General features: G+C 45.6%; 1 protein-coding gene across 1 annotated transcript in view; it reads right to left on the bottom strand.

Moving 5' to 3' along the window:
* Window positions 1-24,274, bottom strand: part of Ranbp10 (RAN binding protein 10) — a 60,072-nt gene that overhangs the window by 22,592 nt on the left and 13,206 nt on the right. The window contains exon 3 of the mRNA XM_038312509.1: window positions 15,002-15,054. Within this exon, the coding sequence (XP_038168437.1) occupies window positions 15,002-15,054 (53 nt within the window). The remainder of the gene's footprint in view (window positions 1-15,001; window positions 15,055-24,274) is intronic.

Here is a 24,274-nt window from a genome sequence, read left to right as displayed (position 1 = left end):
GCATGAGGTACAAGTCACAGGAAGTACTTCTAGTAAGGTTCTTTCCTCTTACCGCGACCTTGAACATCAGCTTAGCAATCACACCTGGGTGTTCTGCACTTCTAGTTCCCTTTAGCCCTGCAGTGGCAAGCCAGGTCACCATCCACCCTCTCTCAACAAACAGCTAGAAGGGTCCACTAGCAGAAGACCCAGGCCCACTCTGTTCTTCATTGTCCACGGCCCTTATAGAACATGCAACATTCCAGAGCCATGCCCGGTGGCTCTCAAAATTGCACGCTAGGACCTGCTGTGGGAAGGAATGTGCTGGGCTGGCTGGCCAGGGGGTTTCCCAAGCCTGAGGCTACTAAGAAGATAGCCAAGCATCAATAGTTGGGCTGTCCCACAAGAGTAGTCAGCAGTGCTGAGATGTTTCATCCAGAAGTCTGGCAGACATGCTTTCTCTATACCCACAACTATCTTAAAAACCCTGTCGGAACCAGTGTGCAACAGATGGACAATGGCTAATGGGAAAGCAGGAGGGTCTTCTGTTTCCATTCAGTAGATGCTGAGGTAACAGAACAAGTCCATCACAGACAGCATTCTGCAGTCACACCACCCCCGTGGCCATTAATATGAGCTTTGTGAATCTTGGACCATGGAACTCTAAATGCTCTGGCAGCTTCAGGCAGAAAAGGAAACAGTAACCCAAGGGCAGAATCTTCATGGTGGCTCTGCATGGAAACCGTGTTAAAGAGGGAAAGAAAACATAAAACAAAATCTCTGCAAGTAGCTAATAAACCTGGGTAAGATAAGCCTTCCCACAGGCTCCTAGACCCTCCACTGAAAAGGGCCTGGGAGTCAATTTGAAGCCATGGGAAGGAAAGGGAAGATACAGCCAGCATCTGCATAAAAGGGGGCTTTTTAGGACTGGAGAGATGGCTCAGCAGGTAAGAGCACTGGCTGCTCTACAGAGGACCCAGTTCAATTCCCAGCACACGCGCAGCAGCTCACAACCGTCTATACATTCTGATACACAGTTCTGATACATTCTTCTGGCCTCCACAGACACTGCATGAACACAGTGCACAGACATTCATGCAAGCAGAACGCCCATACACATATAAACATATATCTTTAAAAAAAAAAAGGAAGAAATGCATCTTGTTTGTGTCATCATCCTGGTATTCAGGAAAGATCTAAAAATGTCCAAGAGGGTCTGGCTAGGACTAGGCTTAAATGGCATCTGTCTCACCTGGGTGAGTTATTTTTCTACACCCAGAGTCCTTAGGGAAAGTGTCGGACCCTGAACCATGTTAAGGAAAAGGGGTAGCAATGTTCCACACAATGGGGGTGTGTGGGCTCAACTCCCAGGACTAATGTCTCTCTAGGGTTGAACCTGGCTTCTGCTCATTTCCCAAAGGGCTTCTTTCAAATCTCTGGGGAAAGCTAATGGATGGGTGAAGCCTGACCTTGCGCACCCCCCAAACCCTAAGAGGTGCAGGTGAGTTCCTCAAAGGTGGCCCAGACACCATTGTCTTTTGACCCAGATCTCTATACAGAGTGCCAGTTGTGAGGGTTGGAGTAGCAACTGGTTCCTACTCTGCTCTAGCCTGATGCGGCCCCAGTCTCATCAGAGCACACTCGAGAATCTCTGCTTTCAAACGCTAACTCAAATTTTAGACCTGTCAATAAGATCCTTCACTGTCAATAAGATCCCTCATCTCAAAGGTCAAACTTGCCCTGAAAAAAATACAGTATCTTTTTTTTTTTTTTTTTTTTTTTTGAGATGGAATCTTGCTTTGTTGTCCAGGCTGACGTTCTATGTTATCCAGGCTGATCTTGAACTCCTGGTCTCAAGTGATCCTCCTGCCTTGGCCTCTTAAGTAGCTGGAACTATGAAAAATACACTTGTTGTTTAGACAGTTCCTCACTCTGTAGCACAAGTCTAGAACGCAGAGTGATCTTCCTGCTTTAGCTTCCCAAGTGCTTTTACAGGCATGAACCAACACACTGAAAACCAGTCTAAGTCTAGCATGTTTACAGAACGAATGCTACGAGCCCCAGTGCCCAGTAATAAGAATTTCCAGGTCTAACTGAGCAGCCTTCAAAAGACTGCCAAACACACAGGTCCTGTTGTGATGGCAGTAGCCCTTGGAAAAGGAGTTCACCCAGGTCATGGGGCCAAGGGCACTTCTAGACTTGAGCATAACCGCAGGAAAATGAGAAACGGAGGCTCTCACCTGAGCCATGCTCCTCCCTTGGGGACCACACACCACCACATCAGGATTTCTGACCAGTTCCCCACCTCTGGTATCCGACTGCCAAAACATCTGTATTCTGAACTGTTCTGTAACCCTGTTGCCAAGCCCCATGGCTTCTGGGCATCTACATCACTCCCATTTAGGACACTTTCCAAGGACATCTCAGAGAGAGAAGAAACAGAAAAAAGGCAACAATGGGTCAGGCAGTACCAGGCTTTTAAGCCCCAACCTCTTTTCTTATAGCGCTGGTCCTGGGCAGCTGCTCAGTGGTTCAGAGAATTTCCTAACTGATCCCTTTTACAGGTAGAACAGAACTATTGGGTAACAACCCATCAGCTTCTTCTCCAGCAGGCTCAGCTAGGAACTGGCTTCGAAGGCATGGACAGGACTGCAATACTAACGGGAAGTATGACTCCGAGTTCTGTGCCCAGGGAGTCTGCTGCAGTGAGGAGGAAAAATACCCAAAATCTTAGTGAGGCCCTGATGTTCAACTCATCCAGCTGGAGAGAAGCACAGTTTCACTCCCAGGGAGCTTGAGCACCACATGGCAAACCCTTATGAAGCACTAGCTCCTGAGAGGAAAGATGATCCAGAGACAATGGCTGAACAAAAGACCTGGTGGGTGCTGGTCAACTAATGAGCAACAAGGCTCCCAGCTTACATGAGGTAGGAAAGAATAACTCCTGTTTGGCAGGAACACATAGGCAGCGTTTCCAGACTAGTAGAAACCCACCCACATGGCAGCAATACCTGAACGCCAGCTGTGTCCCACCACCCGCTCTAGTATTTACTTCAGATACTTTCCACTGCTTGAGCTGCACCCTTACTTAGGAAGGTAGAGAGGAAGGATATTGAACATCCTGTTATGTATTCTCCCTTTCACGTGAGCCTGGCACAGACCCTCCTAAGCGTGTGCAGATGTGACAGATGAGCTATTTGCAGAATGTGGCCCAGCTAGACAAGGCAGCTCTCTTAAGGGGATACCCTGCTGATGGCTGGTGCACAGCAGGCTTGGAAAGGTGCTCAGGTACTTTCCACCATCCGCAGACAAAGCCGACTGCTCCAGCCTGTGCCCTCTCCCATCTCAGTCCCCAGCCTAGGCCTGGGCAGCAGCTGCTCCAGCAGATATACTCCCAATCCCTAACCATCATCCTTCCAGATATTCCTCTCCAACAATTAAGGAAAACAGGTCTCAGTGGGTCTGAATTCTCCTCTGTGAGGTTGTAACAATCAAAGTAATGTATGCAACACCATGAGAACAGCCATCCTACTACAGAAAAGGCAAGTCAGACAATGCCAGAAACCCAGTTCTTTGCAGATGGGCCTCCTTTCAACACAGCATGAGTTTCCCTGGCTCCATCTGAGGCACAGGGCACAGAAGCAACATCTGTCTATCCCCCAACTCTCAAAGCACCCATGCATGGACGAGGTCCAAACCCCTGCTCTCCATCCACACAATCCTGCTTTCTTCATCCAGCTTCCTCAGTCTAGGGATCCCTGCCCTTTCCTGCTAGTTCTCCAGAGCACGGGTGGAGCAGCAGGCAGCTACACTCACCTGTCAGTAGATCATTCAGCCTCGCCTCTGAGTCATTTCGCCCAGGGTTCCGACATTCTTATTTTGGAGCCACACCTGTTCCCTGGTTTCACACGTAAGGAAACTAAAGAATACCTTGTAAGAGATAACAAAACTTCCACATCTTCCAACAGAAACTTCTGACAGTGCAAACTAAGACACTCCCAATGTTCTCAAGAAACTAAGCAGGGCTGGAGAGATGGCTCAGAGGTTAAGAGCACTAGCTGTTCTTCCAGAGGTTCTGAGTTCAATTCCCAGCAACCACATGGTGGCTTACAATCTATAATGAGATCTGGTGCCTCTTCTGGTGTATATATGTTAACAAAACATTGTATGCATAATAAATAAATAAATCTTTAAAAAAAAAAAAACTAAGCAGCAGAGTCTCATGAGGGACGGAGGTGTTCCTGCTATCATCAGTGAGTCCCACGGTGCCATCTCTCTGCCCCAACAGCCTGGATTCACTGAGCCAGTAACCTACAAAAACACACTAGAAGCATCAACATCCTGACATGGTCTCAGTGGTCCACACTACTACTCCTGCTAGGACAGTCTACACTCAAGTACAGAAAACAAGCATTCAAGGGGAAAGTGCTTTCTTTCTTTCTTTCTTTCTTTCTCTCTTTCTTTCTTTTCCTCCCCTTGAGACAGGGGGGTTTCTCTATTATGTAGTCCTGGCTGTCCTGGAACTCACTATGTAGATCAGGGTGCCTAGAGCTCACAGAGATCCACCTGCCTCTATCTCCCAAATGCTGGGATTAAATGCATTGGCCACTATGCCCTGCTTCAGAAAGTACAGTTTCAATGAAAGCTAACTCCAAAGTATATGCAAACACAGAAGAATTTTAAATGCACAGTTGCTTCCTTCTTTTCACGTAGAGAAAATTTACCTTTTCCAACAAAAGATATACTTCTACTCCTTTTTGAGAGATATTTTGAGATCCTATCTTAGACCCTCCCTGCAAGAGAATTAATCTTTAATCCTTATAACCACCACCCTAGATATTTATAAGCTAATATATCCCTTCCATTTTACAAATGGAGAAACTAACGAACCAAGCAATTAAATAATCATTCTAGATAACAAAGCTGCAAGAATGCAAAAGCAGACAATGTGGCTTCCCAGTCCATGGCCTTAGTCACTGAGCCATACAGTTTCACAAGTCAACCATACAGCCCTCAATATTTTCCAGGCCGACAAGATGTCTCAGCAGGTAAAGGTGCCTGTGGTCAAACCTAGTAAGTTGAGTTCAATCCCCAAGACTCAAGGGTAGAAGAGAACTGGCCAAGGCAAGCTGTCCTATGGCCTCCATGCACCACACATTCGTGCCTTCGCATACACAAACGAACACACACAATCAATTAGTAATGTAAGATCTGCTTTCCTACATGACCAAATGTGAGCCCGCTTTCAGTTTGGTGACTCTGAGCCCTGTAAGTTCAAGCTGGAAGAGCTCCATCACAATCGATGCCACAGTTCTTAAGGCATTGGGCGTAGGCTGAGCTCCAAACCAAGGCTCATCCAAGCTCAAGGCCCTCGGGTCAAGAGAACTTGATGCAAAACTGGCTCCAAACCCACAGGTGACTTACTTAAGTTCATCGTGTTGAGGCAAAGCACAGCAAAGAACAAGAATAATTTCAACCCAAAGGGGGCTGGAGAGATGGCTCAGAGGTTAAGAGCATTGCCTGCTCTTCTAAAGGTCCTGAGTTCAATTCCCTGCAACCACATGGTGGCTCACAACCATCTGTAATGGGGTCTAGTGCCCTCTTCTGGCCTGCAGGCAAACCCACAGAATATTGTATACATAATAAATTAAGATTTTTAAAAAAATTTCAACCCAAAGCCATTATCAAGGCCCTCTATGCACTCTGTATGGGTCATGATTAAAAGATGTATTCTGCAGCCAGGCTGTGGTGGCACACACCTCTGATTCCAACATTCATGAGGCAGAGGCAGTTGGATCTCTGTAAACCCAAAGCCAGACTGTTTACATAACGAGTTCCAGGATAGCCAGGGCTACACAGTGAGAGAGACCTTGTCCAAGTCCTATGGAGCCCACAACCTAATTAAGGACATGATAAATGTTGAGTCACACAAGGCATGGACAAGTGTCATCAGGGAGACAGGCAGAGCTGAAGGGACCAAGCAAGACTGAATTAGGATCAAGAGGAAGGGCATTCCCAAGGCAAGCATAATCAGTGTCTGCCAGTGGTGGACATAGGACATCGGCAGCATGTCTGAGGTGCCCCACAGCCATGAGGCTGTGTAGTATGTGCAGGGGCAGAGACATTTGAAGAAGAAGCAGAGGAAGAAACTGTCCTCTCAGGAGCAGTCAGGGGCACAGAGGTGAAGAAACCAGTAAGGCCATGGACGAAGAAAGAGAGAACAGAGAAAGCGGCAGAAGCATGGGATGAGATCAGCAGAGATCCCACAGGCTACTCTAGCAGTCAAGGGCTGTCCGCAGAGTAAGAAGCACATGGGGACCTGGTCCCTGCAAGAAAACTTCCATTTAGAGAAAGCAAGTTCACTTTCTGCCCAGCCTTAAGAAAAGAACCGAGCTTTCTATGGGATGATTTACTGTAAAATGGAGTGGAATGAGTGCAGTGATTTGGATTCTCTCAGCTAGGGGGTCCCCTGGCTGCCCTCACACTACCCTTTCGGGGCCTGGCCAAGCCCAACCAACCATGACTCCTCGTAAGGAAGACCAATACTGCTGCCACCACCTCTCCAGGCCCTTCACTCAGCTACCCTACATTACTAAGACAGTAGATCTGGACCAGAGAAACAGGAGTCCAGGGTAGAGAAGGAAAGGAGAAAGCGCAGTTTGTCAGGCGTGCACTGTTTCTGGCTTATTTCAAACACTCACTAGATCAGGCCCACATGAAAATGATGCCCATCCACACCTGCAATACTCCTTCCTCACAAGCATTTTTACAAGGCTCAGAGAGGCAGTATTAGGAGCCGAGGGCCATGTATTTCTCTACAGTAGCAACAGTAGGGTAGATCAGGCCTCGGCTCCTTAGTTAACATCTCTCTGCCTGACTTTGACAAGAGCTGCTCTCAGCCTGTTTCTAATGTAACTGAGATTCTGCATCAAAACAGCCATTTTTAATTAATAAAAGCATTTTTCTTTTTTTTTTTTTTAATTTTCTGGGCAGTGGTGGCACACACCTTTAATCCCAGCACTTGAAAGGCAAAGGCAGAGGAGTTCAAGGCCAGTCTGATCTACAGCATGAGATCCAAGACAGCCAGCGCTACACAGAGAAAGCCCTGACTAATTAATAAATAATAGTAAATAAAAGCAGGTGGATCTCCGTGAGTTCAAGGCCAGCCTGGTCTACAAAGTGAGATGACCAGGGGTGTTATGCAGAGAAATTCTGTCTCAAAAAAAAGACCACACACACAATAATAAATAATAATAAATAAAATTTGAGACAGCACTCACATAGCACAGGCTGCCTCAAAACTTATTACATAGCCAAGATAACTGAATTTCTGCTTCATCCAGCCTCTGCCTCCCAGAGTGTTGGGACTATAGGTATGCATCACCATAGCCCATGGGCTTCTGCGGTGCTGGGGATCAAATGTTTTGCATGCTGGGCAAACAAACACCCTACCAACTGAGCTACAGTCCCATACTTAGTGAAAGATTTGTGAAAGCAATGGTCAGCAACTCTCTGGAAATATGCTAACAGCTTGCAGACCAACCGTCTAAAACACTAAGTCTTGCTCAATTACTTCTCAAAGAACCAGTCAGTCATTCCATCTTCTCCTCATCAGTCTTGTCCAGGTCACTTCATGAAGTTCTGGCCACTGAGACAGGTTTGTCTCCTTATACGTGTCCTTCCAAGCTATACTATGGTTTCCTCAAAACACGCAAGACAATCCATATTCCTCATTGGACCTTGTCAACCATACAGCCCAGTCCCATGGGCCTTACCCATTCCCTCATGACTCAGCTCTTGAATCTTCCATCAAGATCCTTATCCTACCTAGAACGTTCTTCCCATCTGATCCTCCCTCCCCACTGTCATCACCACTCCTGGCCTGACTCTCGCTCATCCCTTAGTCTCCAGCCTAGATGGCTGCCCCAGGAAGGTCTGGCCCTAGCGCACTTTCATCACCACACTCTAGCGGGCTCTTCAAGGAACCTACCAGTGTAAAGTGCCCATGAAGACTTCTCGACTACACGTTTCTTCCTACTGGGCAGATTTCACAGGGGAGGCTGTGTCTGTTTACCTTGGGACTAGACTCAGTACCTGTCACAGAGCGCCTGCACCGTGCACTATGAGGGCCTCGTGTTATAAAGAATGAGATGCTCCCTGTAAAGCATCCAGTACAGAGAGAGCCTAAAACACAAGGCTTCCAGAGCAAAGGGCCTGGGGCCACTTGTTCTCTGGTCCCACCACAGCTGCTCCCACACACCAGAACAGCTTTCCAAGCTGCCCATGGAGAAAGAGACCTGTCTGGTGATACTTCCCCAGAAGCTCCACAGCACAAGGAGCCAGGGTAGCTATTATCCACACCCAGAGCCTGCTCTAGAGTAGACAGACCTGTGAAGGGATGATGAGACCTGCCCTGACAAGTTTCCCCGCAACACTGGAAAGGCTAGCCCGCAGGGGCTAAGCCCAGGGCCTCCTTGGCCCAGGATCAAGAGTGATCCTTTTCATTCCAGGGGCCTCTTTCAGGATGAGAGAGTATTGCCTGCCACCACTTCTAAATGCAGAAGCAGCAGCCTGACACTGGACCCCTCCCAGCAATTCCAGGCAAGTTGCCAGGACATAAGAAGGGAAGGTACTCCACTCCCACAGCCAGCCAGTGGGCTCTGTGCATCCCTCACGTCACAGTTCTGATCCCTGTGAAGGGTTTCCTTTTGTCTGTCTAAAACAGGGCTTCACTTACATAGCCCAAGCTGTATAGAACAGGCTGGCTTCAAACTCAGAGATCCACCTACCTCTGCTAGGATAAACTCAGGAGCCATCAGACCTGGCTATTTGTTTTTCATCTGAAGAACATTTCACTTTATAGCCTAATCTGGCTGAGAACTCGCTAGCCTCCCGCTTCAGGTTCCTGACAGATGTGTGCCAGCACATACAATCCTGGATAAGTTCTTGTGCTTTGTTGAGACTCCCAACGGGTACCTGGATAGCCATGGCTCCCCAGAAAGGAGTGACTAAGCCCCACTTCCTAGTCCTCCCTCTGTATTGAGCATAATCCATACACCCATCTCCAGGTTACCTGCAAACAAAAGCACAAAAGGCCTTAACTACACGCTGGGAACAAACCCTGCACTCACAAACCCAACATGCTTTGATTTCTCACCCAAACAGCCCTGAAAACAAAACAAAATGCTTTCTCTAAGACTTACTGACTCCTAAGTTTTGTTGTTGTTGTTTGTTTTGTTTTGTGTGTATGCTGTACAGGAAGAGGGATGCATGCACTTGTCAATGTGCATACACCTGCATGCAGGAGAATACATGCACAGCAGGCAGTACTGGAAGTGGGATGCATGCACTTGTCATTGTGCATACACCTGCATGCAGGAGAATACATGCACAGCAGGCAGTGGGCAGAGCTCAACCCTGGATGTCTTTCCTTAGTCACTCATCTTTTTTATTTTGAGACAGGGTCTCCCGCTGAACCTTAAGTTCACTGACTCAGCTAGCTTGGCTAGTTTGTGCATTTCAGGGATTTGTCTGTTGAGACACACACACACACACACACACACACACACACACACACAGACAACACAGCACTGGAGTTACATATGTCTGCTACCACACCCAGTTTTTACGTGGGTTCTGAAGATTCAAACTCAGATCTTGAAGCTTGAGCAGCAGGCCCTTTACCAACTGAGCCACATCCCCAGACGACCTAAGCTTTGCTTTTCTTTTCTTCTGGTTTTTAGTTTTTCAAGATAAAGTTTCTCTGTGTAGCCCTAGCTGTCCTGGAACTAGCTCTTGTAGACCAGGCTGGCCTCAAACTCACAGAATCCGCCTGCCTCTGCCTTCCAAGTGCTCGGATTAAAGGTGTGCGCCACCACCGCCCAATCTAGCTGTTTTTCTAAACTTGAAAACAGTTAATAATCTATATAGGTTGAGTGGTATACGAGAAGCAGTAGAGAGTTAGCAAGTACAAGATCCTGGGTTCAATTCTCATCACCACCCTCAAAAAGAAAAAGTAATCTTCATATACAGCTATCAACATAAGGACCTCTCCCAATGACCTAGCAGGAGTTTTTTCAACCAAACCAGATAAATTCTGTTATCTCAATATACACACATTTAAAACATAACTGCCTACTTTCGGGGATCGGCAGTACTGGGGACCAAACCCACAACCTCATTACCGAGCTACATCTTCAGGTCCCATTCCACTTAGGACTAAATGCTTACAGTTACTATCTTAGGGTAAGAAAATAGTCTTTATGTAAACTATAATCAACCACTTGTTACAGTTCCCCGACCAGCTGAATTTCCTAAAGTTCCTACTGCCCAAGAACCCCAGCTTAATTCCTCTGGTTCTCCTTCCTCTACAAGGAGTCAGGGTGAATTAGTTGGTTAACATCTTGCCTATACAAGGCAATTCTGTAGCCTCCCTCCCCCCAGCTGCTTATTGAAAAAGAAAGGAGAAGGTGGAGGAGACCTTCACCATGCCCTTGGCAAGAATACAAACCCTTTCCACAACTGGCCAGTTCTGATTATCCCGCAAGGAACCGTGCATCCCATCAGAAAACATATATATTTACTCACAGGCAAAGGCATTCCTATGCCTTTGCTCAGATCTACCACTGTTCAGATCTAATCCTCAATATCGGCCAAACAAACCACCAAGAAGCAGTATTCACAACCTCTACCACTGTCTCTCCCCTCTTTAAACATTCCTGCACTAGCTTGGTGGTGGTGGCACACGCCTTTAATCCCAGCACTCGGGAGGCAGAGGCAGGGGGGGATCTCTGTAAGTTCGAGGCCAGCCTGGTTCATAGAGTAAGTTCCAGAACAGCCAGGGTGGTTACACAGAGAAACCCTGTCTTAGAAAAGAAAGAAAGAAAGAAAGAAAGAAAGAAAGAAAGGAAGGAAGGAAGGAAGGAAGGAAGGAAGGAAGGAAGGAAGGAAGGCAGACAGACAGGAAGGAAGGAAGGAAGGAAGGAAGGAAGGAAGGAAGGAAGGAAGACAGACAGACAAACAGGAAGAAAGAAAATAAAGGGAGAAAGAAAGAAAGAAAGAAAGAAAGAAAGAAAGAAAGAAAGAAAGAAAAGGGAGAAAGAGAGAGAAACAAAGAAAATATGACCAACCACTAAGCAAACTTGAATAGTCTGGCTAAGACACCATTAGTTCCTGCTAGGCATGGAAATACATACCTATCATCCCAGGACTCAGAGAACTCAAGAGGCTAAGATAGGCAAAAGTCTAGTTTTGGGATACATAGTGAGACCATATTTCAGAACAAAACAAAAACAGCAACAATAATAATTACAATAAATTAAAAATAGAGAAAGAGAGAGATGTATGCCATTTCTGGTTTGGAAGACTTAATTTTCAGTGAAATTAAGGTTTCCTATGCGAACACATGGATTTTGTGTATACATTACAAATTTTTCTAAAGATTTATTTATTTATTTATTTATTATGTGTACAACATTTTGCCTCCATGTATGCCTGCAGGCCAGAAGAGGGCGCTAGATCTCATTACAGATGGTTGTGAGCCACCATGTGGTTGCTGGGAATTGAACTCAGGTCCTCTGGAAGAACAGTCAATGCTCTTAACCACTGAGCCATTTCTCCAGCCCTACAAATTTAAAATGTCAATATGGTCAGGTGGTGGTGGTGATGCAAGCTTTTAATCCAAATGGCAGGTGGATCTCTGTGAATTCGAGGCCAATCTGGTCTACAGAGCTAGTTCCAGGACAGCTAAGGCTACACAGAGAAACCCTGTCTCAAAAAACTACCAAAAAAGAAAGAAAAGAAAGAAAAAAGAAAAATAAAAAATGTCAGTACAGCATTTTGGAACAGTTAATTAAAATGTTGTTTGTTGGGCTTGCTAGTTCCAAACTGGCCTAGCTCAAAATGGGGTGTGGTAGTACAGGCTCATAATGGCAGTGTACTCGGAGACAGGAGAATCAGAGTTTAAGATCAATCAGCTATATAGAGAGATTGAGGCTAGCTTGGTACATGAGACTGCTTTCCTATCCCCTGTTCCCCCCCCCAAAAAAAGGTCTATTCTAGACAAATATAAAAACTCTTGACATCTTTACTATATTAAAATATTAATACTCCTCCCTAAACAACACTAGAAGAAATAGCAAGCAGTTTGCACAAAGATGGTTCTAAGACTGGTCAAAACAGCAAACCCTGCTGAGTAGATAGCTCAGTGGGAGAACATTTGCCTAGCATATGCAAGGTCCTAGGTTCAATACCCCAGGAGAATAAAATTTTTAATTTAAAGAAAAATATCCAGGCATTGTGTGGTAAGCCTGTAATCTCAGCAGAGAAAAAGGTTGGAAGACTGAGTTCAAGGCCAGCCTGTCTCAAAACAAACCTCTTCTCCCCATGAAAACATACTTCCAATAGGCAGAAAGGTTTGTAGTTATGGTATATGCAAACAAATTGGCTTCAGTGGGTCCACTATTGGTGAACAAACACCGAACATGACCATCAAGTATGTATTTACACACTGATCTCAAAAGGGATATTTGAGTGGGGTGTGGTTGTATATGCCTTAATACCAGCACCTGGGAGACAGAGACGGGTGGACCTCTATGTGTTTGAGGCCAGCTTGTCTACAAGACAGCCATAAAAACATAATAGACCCTGTCTCAAGGAAAAAAAAACAAAACCTAAGCCAGGAGGTGTTCATGCACACCTTCAGCCCCTGCTGGAAGCTGGAAGGCAGAGAAAGGCGGATCTCTGTGAGTTTGACGCCAGCCTGGTCTAGAGTGAGTTCCAGGACAGCCAATGCTACTCAAAGAAACCCTGTCTTGGAAAAAAAAAATCAAACAAGTAAATATTCATAAAGCTTTGAGTCTGTGTGGACAAGTGAGCACTGGCTACAGACACAGAAGCTCAGCAGGCCAGAAGATACATTATCTCTTAAACGTCTCATCTAAAGGTAATGCCAAAGCCATTACCAGTCCCCTCCCATCAATCACACATCCAAACAACCCAATTAGTCTTCAAGGGCCTCAAGAAAATCAAAAACAGTTGGCAGGAAGGCTTGAGTTGCTACCATACCCAGCCTGCCTCCCCGCCAAAATACCTACAAGGAGTTTTGGGTCTAACTGTTAAATAAATGATGACGTTTTCAGTTTTAAAGAACATATATTCAACACACACACACACACACACCCCACACATACAGAGCAATCTCAGAAAAGTTGAAAGAACACTCTTGTATTCTAACCTAAACGCAGCAGTAAGTTGAACAATGATAGACCAAACCCACTGTCATTCCCATGAAGAAACCCTCCACTCTATCCATATACTGCCCTAAGCTAGATCTGCCCCGTCAGTCAGCTAGTTCTGCATCCTAGGCAAGTCAGGGGTGTCCATCCTTCTACCTAGAATCAGTCTGATTATCTCCAGCCATAGAATTATCAGGCAGAGTTCAGATATGGCGGGGAGCAATCAAGATAGCAGTCAGAGTGGAAATGAGGCGGCAGGGCATGATGGGGTCCATCTATGATGCCAGCGCTTGGGAAGCAGAGGCAGGAAAAATCTCAAACTCGAGGCTAGCTTGAGCTATACAAGACTCTGTCTCCAAAAACAAAATCTCGGGGCTGGAGAGATGGCTCAGTAGTTAAGAGCATTGCCTGCTCTTCCAAAGGTCCTGAGTTCAATTCCCGGCAACCACATGGTGGCTCACAACCATCTGTAATGAGGTCTGGTGCCTTCTTCTGGCCTGGGGACATACGCACAAACAGAATATTGTATACATAATAAAAATAAATAAATATTTAAAAAAAAAAAATTCAAAAACAAAATCTCTTTTCTCCACTACCAGAACAGTACAAAAGTTCAAAGATCACACTGAAAGCAAGAAACCGATCTGTATAAGAGCTAAAATGTTAGGCTACACCTAACTTACAGATTCTGATTAATAACAAAAAAGTTTGCTTTCTATTACATTAAAGCAAAAGGACAAAAAGAGAAAAGCCAAATTCCTGAAAATTAGTTGAATTTAGAGCAAGTCTAGATTGTGTTTGAAATCAGTCTGTTGTCGACAGCTCTGTGGTGAGTGAAGACCGGAGTTGTTAGGAAAGGGCACTGAAGTGCGCTCCCTCTTGAGCTCTTGAGAAAAGCCAGCTGTCTTCCGTGGCACCAGCACAAGGAATCCAAGGCAAAACCACCAGGACACTGCCTGTCTCTGTGATGGTATTAGGACAGCTCATGTCATGCCACCTCTGCCACTTTAGGCAAACACCACCTGGAAGCTCTTAGGGTAGGCTCTGTCTCCACAGCCGTGCCCCAGCAGAACGAGGAATGAACAGCGGGGCAGAAAACAACTGGAAGCATGTAAGACTGATAGAGGAAGACCAGATGCAGAACCTAGGATACTTCACTAATCTGAAGCCGCTGTGGACTCACAGCTACAAATCCAAATATCTTAATCACATCTCTTATTTATTCAGAATTCACCTTAACCAGTTCCACGTGGGAAACCACTTAAAGACTTTGATCTTTAACGTGGTGAAGTAACAAGCAACGAAGGAGCCAGGCTTGGCAGTACATGCCTCCTGGCACATGCCTGAATCCCGGGCTGGGAACAGCCAATGGGAATGAGGGTTACTGAGGCGTAGCCCCAAGGCAATTAAGGTCAGGTCACTTCATTTAACAGTAAACAGTCCAAATTCCATGAGGGACAACACTTGTCAATTTTTTTTTAAGATTTCTATTTTTAATTATGTGTGACTGTGTATGTCTTGAGTGTGGATTCAGGGGTCCAGGGAAGCCGTTGTGAGCACCCTGACATGGGTGCTGAGGACTGAACTCAAGTCCTCTGGAAAAGCAGGAAGCACTCTTAACTGCCAGACTGTCTCTGCAGCCTCCACCAACTAATTTTTGAAATGGAAGATGTCCCAACTCAATGACCATAGCTGGATATCCTGCAAACAAGACCCTCCCCAGTCTTCAGCCACTCCAACAGAGGACAGAAGAGAGCAGAACAATGTTTTCTTAAACAGTGACTCACCAGGTAGTCTGTTCATGTTGACGCCTTGAGCTGAGAGTCCAATTCCCATGTACCTTAAAAAAGCAAATAGGGAACTAATGAAAACAAAGTGGAACACATATGTATGAAGAGGCCATGATGATACTCATTATTTTATATGCTAGCTAAAATTAATTTATCTCCCTTCTCAAACAGTTCTTAGTAGAAGACAAAAATAAGAAAAGCAATGTCGCCTGGTGGTGGTGGCGCACGCCTTTAATCCCAGCACTCGGGAGGCAGAGGCAGGCGGATTTCTGTGAGTTCGAGACCAGCTGAGCTAGCTCCAGGACAGGCTCTAAAGCTGCAGAGAAACCCTGTCTCAAAAAACCAAAAAAAAAAAAAAAAAACCAAAGAAAGAAAGAAAAGCAATGTCTGTAGACTTTTTCAATACACTAATGGTTCTCAGAGAACCTTCATCTTTTGGACTTCATCTAAGTACAATCTCTCTCTCTCTCTCTCTCTCTCTCCTCTCTCTCCTCCCTCTCCCTCCCCCTCCCCCTCTCCTTCCCCCTCTCCCTCCCCCCACCTCTCTCTCTCTCAACAGGGTTTCTCTGTATAGCTATGGATGTCCTGGAACTCATTATGAGACCAGGATGGTCTTGAACTCAACAGAAATCTGTCTGCCTCTGCATCCCGAGTGCTGGGATTTAAAGGGTGTGCCACCACATCCAACTAACCTTTTTATTTCCAATGAAAGCATCTTAATATCTTTGCCACTAAAAACAGAGGACCACTAAGATTACTCATCAGGTAAAGGCAGTTGCCACCAAGCTGAAACCTGATTTCCACCTCTGGGACCCATACAATGAAAAGAAAATACGGACCCTCAAACGTCTCCCTCGACTTCCAGATCTCTCTGTGATATATGTGTGTACACACAAGCACACAAAATAAACACAGATGATTTTAAGTTTTCCTTTAAAAGAAAATAAGGGATAGTGTGTGTAACCATGACTAACTGCTAAAGTGTACTAAAATCATGGCCTCTAATCCTCTGACTTTCTAATTCCAACTAGGGCAGGAGAACCAACTCCTTAAAAGTACCTATGAACTAGGGAATGAATGGCAGCACAATGCAAGGTCAAACTTCGTCATTAGCAAGGAGCAGTATACTGAAAAAGTACAACCAGGCAGAATCTACTCTGGATCATCAGGAACCCAAACACAGTTTCCTCTCAGGACCCTCAAAACATATATACATTACCCTTCCCTGCGCACTTACGGCTAGCTTCCTAGATCACACACAGCAGGGAGGTGTTGAAGTTTGAGCTTCCAAAACCAAAACCATCCCCCATACACACACACACACACACACACACACAATTGTTCCACCCCAGGTACCTAAGTAAGGTATGCAAGGCAAGGTGGAGCCCTTCCTGTGGCAACTTCCAAAGAAGTCTTAGTGGCACTCATAAGAAGAGGTAAGCCAAAAAAGGAAATCTCTTTTTCAGTCTGTTTGTGGTATAGAAGGAAATGGGTAACTCAAGAACTTAAAAATAAAAGAATCAAGCTCTCTGTGGCTGGAGATGGCTGGGAGTGAAGAGACAGCTCAGCGGTTAAGAGTACTGACTGCACTTCCAGAGGACCAGGGTTCAATTCCCGGCACCCACATGGTAGCTCACAACTGTCTATAACTCCAGTTCCAGGGGATCTAACACAGATCACACAAATCCACATTCAGGCAAAATACCAATACACATAAAATAAATAAATAAATCTTAAGAAAAAAATCAAGCCATCATCATTTTTTTCTCCTTGAGACAGAATTTCTTTGTGTAACAGCACTGGCTGTCCTTAACTTGTTCTGTAGACCAGGCTGGCTTCAAACTCACAAAGATCCACCTGTCTCTGCCTCTCAGGTGCTGGGATTAAAGGCACGCGCCACCACCATCCAACCAAATCATCATCTTTTAAGAGTAAAAGAAAAGAGTAGAAGTCAAATATAAAACACCTTATTCTAAGCACATAAAACCATTACAACAGGCAGCTGAGGTGCTTGAAATACTTAAAACATCCAAAACACCATCCAAAGAGGCTAAAGTGAACTTTGTAACTGACTAACAATGGCAATGTATTTAATCCCATTGAATTGTACATTTTAAAAGGTTAAAATGGCATGTTAAGTGAATTTTACCATAATGAAAAAAAGTTTTGCTCAATGGTGATGGTGCACGCCTTTAATCCCAGCACTCAGGAGGAAGAGAGAGGCGGATCTCTGTGAGTTCGAGGCCAGCCTGATCTACAGAGTTGAGCTCCAGGACAGGTTCCAAAGCTACACAGAGAAAACAAATAAACAAAAAACAAAAAAAAACAAACAAACAAAAAACAGAGTTTCTATTGGTGTGTGTGTGTGTGTGTGTAGTGTGTACACGTGTGTGTGGAAGCCAGAGTTTACATCAGGTGTCTTCCTTAATGGTATTTTTCTTTTTTTAAAGACAGTCTTTCACTGACCCTGAAGCTCACTAGTTCAGCTATATGGCTGGTTTGTAAGCCACAGGACCTTCCTGTCTTCAGCTTCCCAGTTCTGAGATTACAGGTGTGCACTGCTGTGCCCAGATTTTTGTGTGAATATTAGAGATGCAAACTCAAGTCCCTGTGCTTGTACAGAAGGCATTCTTACCAACTGGGCCATCGTCCCACTCCCCAAAACTGAAGGAGCTGCATAGAGTTGCCTTAACTAGCCCACGTACCTCGATAGTCACTTGACTGCTTGTGTTATGACTTTACCAAGATCCTTTCCATGTTGATCTCATCTCAGAGTCTTCCTCCTCTAGTACAAATATACTATGCACCTGCTTCCTAGCACTCCCAGGGTCCCATTCCATAGTCAGCCTTGGCCCAGACCCTGCCTGGCATTCAAATGTAGTTAATGCCCTCTTTCCTTTCTCTCATTGTCTGTACCACTCACTGGATTTTGGAGGAACAACTTCTAATATCCAAACCGAATAGCAAACAGGAATGCAAGGCTCTGACCCACCCATCTCCCTTTGAAACCAGCAACTCCATCATATTGTACAGGTACCAAAAGACACAGACTAGCATATAGAGCTAATTAATTTAGTCCACGGTGCTTAAAGGAGATGCAGGGAGGACCAACATTTTATAGAGGGCATCCATAGCACAAAGAAAACTTGTCTTCCTTATTTTAAGCACTATTTGGGACACAGAGTTAACTCCTTTGAGGCTAAAGACATAGCCCAATACACAGCCCAAGGCTGAACAGAACGGCTCAGCCCTGCCAAGAAACACATACTGACTGCAAGAAAGGGCCAGCTTCTAGGGCCATCGGGAGCCATTGTGTGAGCCTGCTGGCAGGATCCCCATTAGATTACAACCATCACATTTCCCCAGAAAAACAACAGCCTAAATCAGCTTCCTGGCTTTATGTGGTAGAGGATGCCAAAAGCTGGTCTCCATTCCCCTGATGTCTTTGCTGACTAAGCAGTAAACAACTCGCCTAGCCTGTAGTCATCCACCGAAAATGCACGACACAGCCAGGAGGTTCCCTAACTTGGAAGGCAGCCACTCATCCTGTCCTATTGTGAGGGGCCTGAGCCTGTGTCCCACACTACATGTAGTCACGCTCCTGGCGTAACTAAGGGAAGAGCTTGTGTTTAGAGCATATTTGTTTCCTGAATGACCCTTGACAGCTTAAAGTTAGTGCAAACAGGGTAAGTTAAGGATCCCGCAGGAAGAGTTATGTTTGGTCACCAGCCAAAGTTCTGGTTCTACAATGTTCCATGGGGAAAGATCACTAAGACATCTATGCTCAAACACAAGTTGCTTTAGAGGGCTGGGGTGTAGCTCAGTGATACAGCACTTGCCTAACATGCACAAAGCCTGGGGTCTGATCTCCAGCACTATAAAAAACAAACACGAAGCTGGGTGGTGGTGGTGCACTCCTTTAATCCCTGCACTCAGGAGGCAGAGGCAGGCGGACTGTGAGTTCAAGGTCAGCCCGGTCTACCAAGTGAGTTCCAAGACAGGCTCCAAAAAAGCTACAAAAAAACCACAACAACAACAACAACAAAAAAACCTGTCTCGAAAACAAACAAACAAAAAACAAACAGGAACAAGCTATTACTTCCTACAAAAGAAGCTTCTCTCTCCATCAAGTAGCCATCATCACTTTCCTATGGGCTCTGAGTCCCCCAGGAGGAAGGGCATTTCTTAGATAACTGCCTGAGACCTCTGCACAAACTCCTGCTCAACTTCAAGATCTGATTGGATGAGTTAAGTGTAGAGTAGCCAGGGGAAGCTGACACCCATTCACATTGGGCACCATGCCACCTCTGGGTGTCAATGACATGGGGAGCAGCCCCACAGGAACCCAACTAGCAGACACAAATGAGGCCAAAGCTGAGTCAGGGTCCAAAGGAAATAGGCCCCAACTCTTCAAACACCAGATAACACTAAGTCTTTTTCCAAAGGCGGGTGCCCTGAACCTACAAGAAGACATACGTCGCTGGGCTACATGTGGCAGGGCACTTGCCTAGCATGTCTAGGCACCTGGACACAAGCCCCAAGCACTGGGGTGAAAAGAAAGTGAGAGAAAGAAGTTTTCCAGATGGGTGTGGCCACACACGACTGTAACTCCCCAACACTTGGAAGGAAGAGGCTGGCAGAATGCCAAAGTCCAATGCCAGCCTGGACTACACAGTCAGTCACCCAGAGATGCATAAAAAGACCTTGCCTCAACTTTTTGTTGAAAATAGCTGCAGACTCCCACCTTCTAGTGAGTTTTTAGGCACTGAAGACTATCATCCAACCAGCCTGAGATAACCAAGGGGAAGAGCCATAAGGACCCTTTGAATACTAAGTGCTGAACTACACTTTTTGGTTTGCAATACTAGCACTCAGTCGAGGTCCTTTTGAGTACATTGAAAGTGCCAAGTAAGGACTGTATTGTTGAAATAAATATCAGTCCACAACTATACACTTTAAGGGGTGAACCATATAGGATAAAGAAATTACATATCAGCCAAGTGAGTGGCACACACCTATAATCTAAGAATCAGGAGGCTGAGGCAACTGAGTCCAGCCCGAGCTATAGCAATTACCCTTCCTCAAACAAAATAAAATTTTAAATATTTAAACATTACATCTGGGCCAAGTGTGATAGCAATTGCCTTTAATTCCAGCACTCAAGCAGAGGCTGGAGGAGCTCTGTGAGTTCAAGGTCAGCCTGGTCTACGTAGCAAGCTTCAGAACTACATAAATACCTTGTCTCAAAACAAAACAAAAATTACATTCCAATTATACTCAACAGAGAACAGAAAGAATCCTACACAGTAACATAAGACAGCAACAAGACTCACAGCTTATCCTCTAGTACTGGGAATACATGCTCTCACCATTACCGCTTCAACAGAACACTGAGAGTTCTAGGTAAGCAGTTAAGACAAAAAAATAAATATAGGAGGCTTGGAGTGCTCACCTTTAATCCCAGCACTCTGGAGGCAGAAGCAGGCAATCTCTGAGAGTTCAATGGCAGCCTGAACTACATAGCAAGTTCTAGGCCAGTCAGGGTTACATAGTGAGACCCTGTCTCAAAATAAGATAAAATAAAATAAAATAAGGTAAAGGCCAGGCATAGTGGCACATGCCTTTAATCCCAGCACTCGGGAGGCAGTAGGTGGATCCCTATGAGTTTGAGGCCAGCTTGCTCTACAGAGCTACAGGACAGCCAGGGCTGTTACACAGAGAAATCCTGTCTTGAAACAACAGCAGCAACAACAAAAAAGTATAAGACTAGCAAAAGACAGACATGAAGACCAACAAAAGAGACTCAAAACGGGGAGCCTAGAACTAACTCTCACACAGTTAACTGATTATGATAAGGGCACCTCAACCACTCAATACAGAAATGTTTCTGGGGTTTTTGTTTTGCTTTTTAGGTTTTTCAAGACAGGGTTTCTCTGTGTAATAGCCCTCTGTCCTCCCTTTGTAGACCAGGCTGGCCTCAAACTCACAGAGATCCGCCTGCCCCTGCCTCCCGAGTGCTGGGATTAAAGGTGTATTCCACCACCAGCAAGTTTCTGCTTTTTAAACAAATTGTGACGAGGTATCTGGATAACCACAAGTAAAAGAATGATGTCAATACCTTCTTCTGTAGAGCCTGAGATTTCATTCATGCCTTCCCCAAGGATCAGCACAGAGCTGGGGGAACAGAGTAGGGCCTACACTCGGTCCCACCACTGTCAGGTTAAGGTTAAACCAGAGAGCCAGGATGTACTGATGTGAAGGGCGGGATTCCCTGAGGAAGTGAAAGCTGAGCTAAGGCCTGGTAAAGGAGGTGAGAGAAGCAAGAGAGAGCATGTGCCATGCATAAGCAACAGAATATGCAAAGGCACAAAAAGGCAAAGAAGCAGACACAGAGGAACTGAAAGAAGTTTGATGCGGCTGAATTCTAGGCTGGGCAGACTCACAAAGAACCAAAGCTGGACAGGAAACGGGGATTGTGTGCACAGCCTACATGCATCTTAAGGAGTTTAAGCTTCATGGGAGGTCAGTGGGAAGCCACAGAAGAGGTGGAGCAAGGCTACACTGATCAGATAGCTGACACAGACTGAAGAAGCAAACCCAGACACTACCAAAGTCATCCTAGTAAAGCAATAGGGACGGAATGCCATGGAAACAGACAACCACTCTTTAGAAGCAGCGAACTTCTAGGTTTGAAGGGGCTTGAAGAGCCTAAGACACTGAACAGCACAACCAGTCACCAAAGCAAGGCCAACTGGGACTTATTTGGAAAGTTTGAAGCCAACGTGCTCAGCAAGAGGCATGGCCGCCATCCGCCAACTCTGTTCTAGCACTGACACTGACACCAAGCACAAGCACCTGAATGAGAAACCTACTTGCAAACAACAATTATACTGGACATGCTCCGATTCCAATCTCATCTCTGCTCCCAAGTTCACCATAGGTCCACGGGCATGTTTCTCGGCTCTCAGGGCCTTCTCAATCAGCTGTTACCATGAAACCAGAGAGGCTTCAGTGCAGCCAGTCACCAGAACCAACTTGAGCTGGTGCTCAGGGAAAGCAGATGGATGATTGTATACATGACCCACTCTGTCTAGTAGGTCACTGTAGGTTCTTCCAGCAGGGGAATCAGATAAATCAGGCTAGTCTCAAGGGCCTGAACTTGGGACATCTAAAAACAAATGCCTGTCTATTCGGGATTACCAAGGAGAAAGGTCTTGAACGTTTGCTTCCTTGTTGATAATAAGCCAAGCCATGCTAAGAACAATACCAGATACAGGCTGGGAAGAAGGGAGTCAGCAAAAATCCTCACTCCCCTAAACAGATGACAGAATGGATCCAAAAGTTTGGCTTGCTCATTGGGCTCTCTTTTCAGGCGTCAGAAGATATGAGAGAGAATAATTTACCCCACAAGTAACTACAAAATAAACCCATTTTATTTGTTTCTTTTCTTTCTATATGACAGCAAAACAGAGGAAATAACACTTAACAAAGACGTGAGACAGCCAGGAAGTACAGAGGGACATCAGACAAGTTCCTGATGGTAGCTGGGTCATGAGCTGGTTTCTAACTTCTCAGTTTCTGCTGCTCACTGCCAAAATCACAATGCAAGCTGCAGCTACAAGGGCTGCCCCCACTGTGGCTCTGCACTGCAGGACCAAGCCAGGTAGAGACTAGGGGCAGCCACAGCTGTAGGTGGGCAGGAAGGGCCCCTAACTAACCACAGCCAAAGTGAGGCTGACCCTGAACTTCTGACTCTTCTGCTTCTACCTCCCAAGTCCTGGGATCATAGGCATGGACTGCCACATCCAGTTTACATGGTGTTAGAGATCAAACCTAGGGCTTTGACATGCTAGGCAAACAGTCTACTGAGTTACATCCCTAAGCCCTGAAATCACTTTTTTGTTTTTTTAAATATTTATTTATTTATTATGTATACAATATTCTATTTGTGTGTATGCCTGCAGGCCAGACGAGGAGAGGGCACCAGACCCCATTACAGATGGTTATGAGCCACCATGTGGTTGCTGGGAATTGAATTCAGAACCTTTGGAAGAGCAGGCAATGCTCTTAACCTCTGAGCCATCTCTCCAGCCCCTGAAATCACTTTTATAACTGTGAAAACAATCACATTGAGGAGCCAGCTATAACCATCTCTGGTTCATCCCAGCAGAGCCCTTCAGTGGCAAGAGACAGACCAGGGAACGTGGCTTTCATTAGCTCCTCAGCATATACACCTAGTGCCCTGAACTTGACGGGGGCTGAGAGTGAAACAGCAGAAATGGCATCTTGGGTCCCAGCCCAAGAACTCAGAGCTCACTCTCAGAAGATACCGCTGCAGTGAGTCAGGCTCAGCAGAACTCCAAAAGACTGGAGATTTTTTCCTAACTCAGTCATGCCTGGTGATATCAGAGGACAGGACTTAGAAACGAGAGCACTGGACCCTCGACCCTCCAGTTTTGAACAAGGCTAGCGGAGGACACGACACCTTCTCTGTTGTTTCCTAATGGAGCTGGGAAGACCCTTCTACACAGGGAACCCTTTGGAAACACATCTAGTGCGCCCTTCCTACTTCTGGAAGGGACGCATGTGAAGAATTTATTTTGGTTTTTTGAACAGGGTTTCTCTGAGTAGCTTTGGCTATCCTAGAACCCATTTTACAAACCAGACTGGCCTTGAACTGGCCTGCCTCTGCTTCCCAAGATTAAAGGCATGTTCCTTCACCTGGGCTGGCCTCGAACTCATGATCCTCCTACCTCTGCCTCCTTTAGCAAATCCTACTGGCATGTTGAACCAAACCGGCTTATTTTGTTTTTCAAAAAAAAAAATCACTATATTTCTTTACTAATTTTGGGTGTTCACTTGTGCCATGATGCGCATGTGGAGGTCAGAGAACAATTTACACGAGCTAGTGCTCTCCTTCCATCACGTGAGTCCCAGGGGTCAAACTTAGGTCATCAAGCTTAGTGGCAAACACCTTTACCTGCCCAACTATCCTGCCAGACCCTGATCAATTTTAAAGTGACAGGAAGTCAGGCATGGTGTGCGCTTTTAATCCCAGCACTGGGGAAGCTGCTGCAGGAGGGGCTGGAATTGATGCCCAGCCTTCTGAGTTATCCTTCAAACTCCCAGCTTTATTTCATCTGGTCTAGATGAAATAAAGCAAACTGACAGAACACTTCTCAGCAGCCTTAGACATAACACCCCCAACTCTGAAAGGCTGGGCTCTTAGACTCCACCCGAATTTGGGATCACAGATCTTGGGTTTCAACC

The sequence above is a fragment of the Arvicola amphibius genome, chromosome 15, assembly GCF_903992535.2.
Source record: "Arvicola amphibius chromosome 15, mArvAmp1.2, whole genome shotgun sequence".
NCBI classification, from domain to species: domain Eukaryota; kingdom Metazoa; phylum Chordata; class Mammalia; order Rodentia; family Cricetidae; genus Arvicola; species Arvicola amphibius.
The sequence above is the reverse complement of the archived record's forward strand: the minus strand, read 5'-3'. Positions and strand labels throughout refer to the sequence as shown.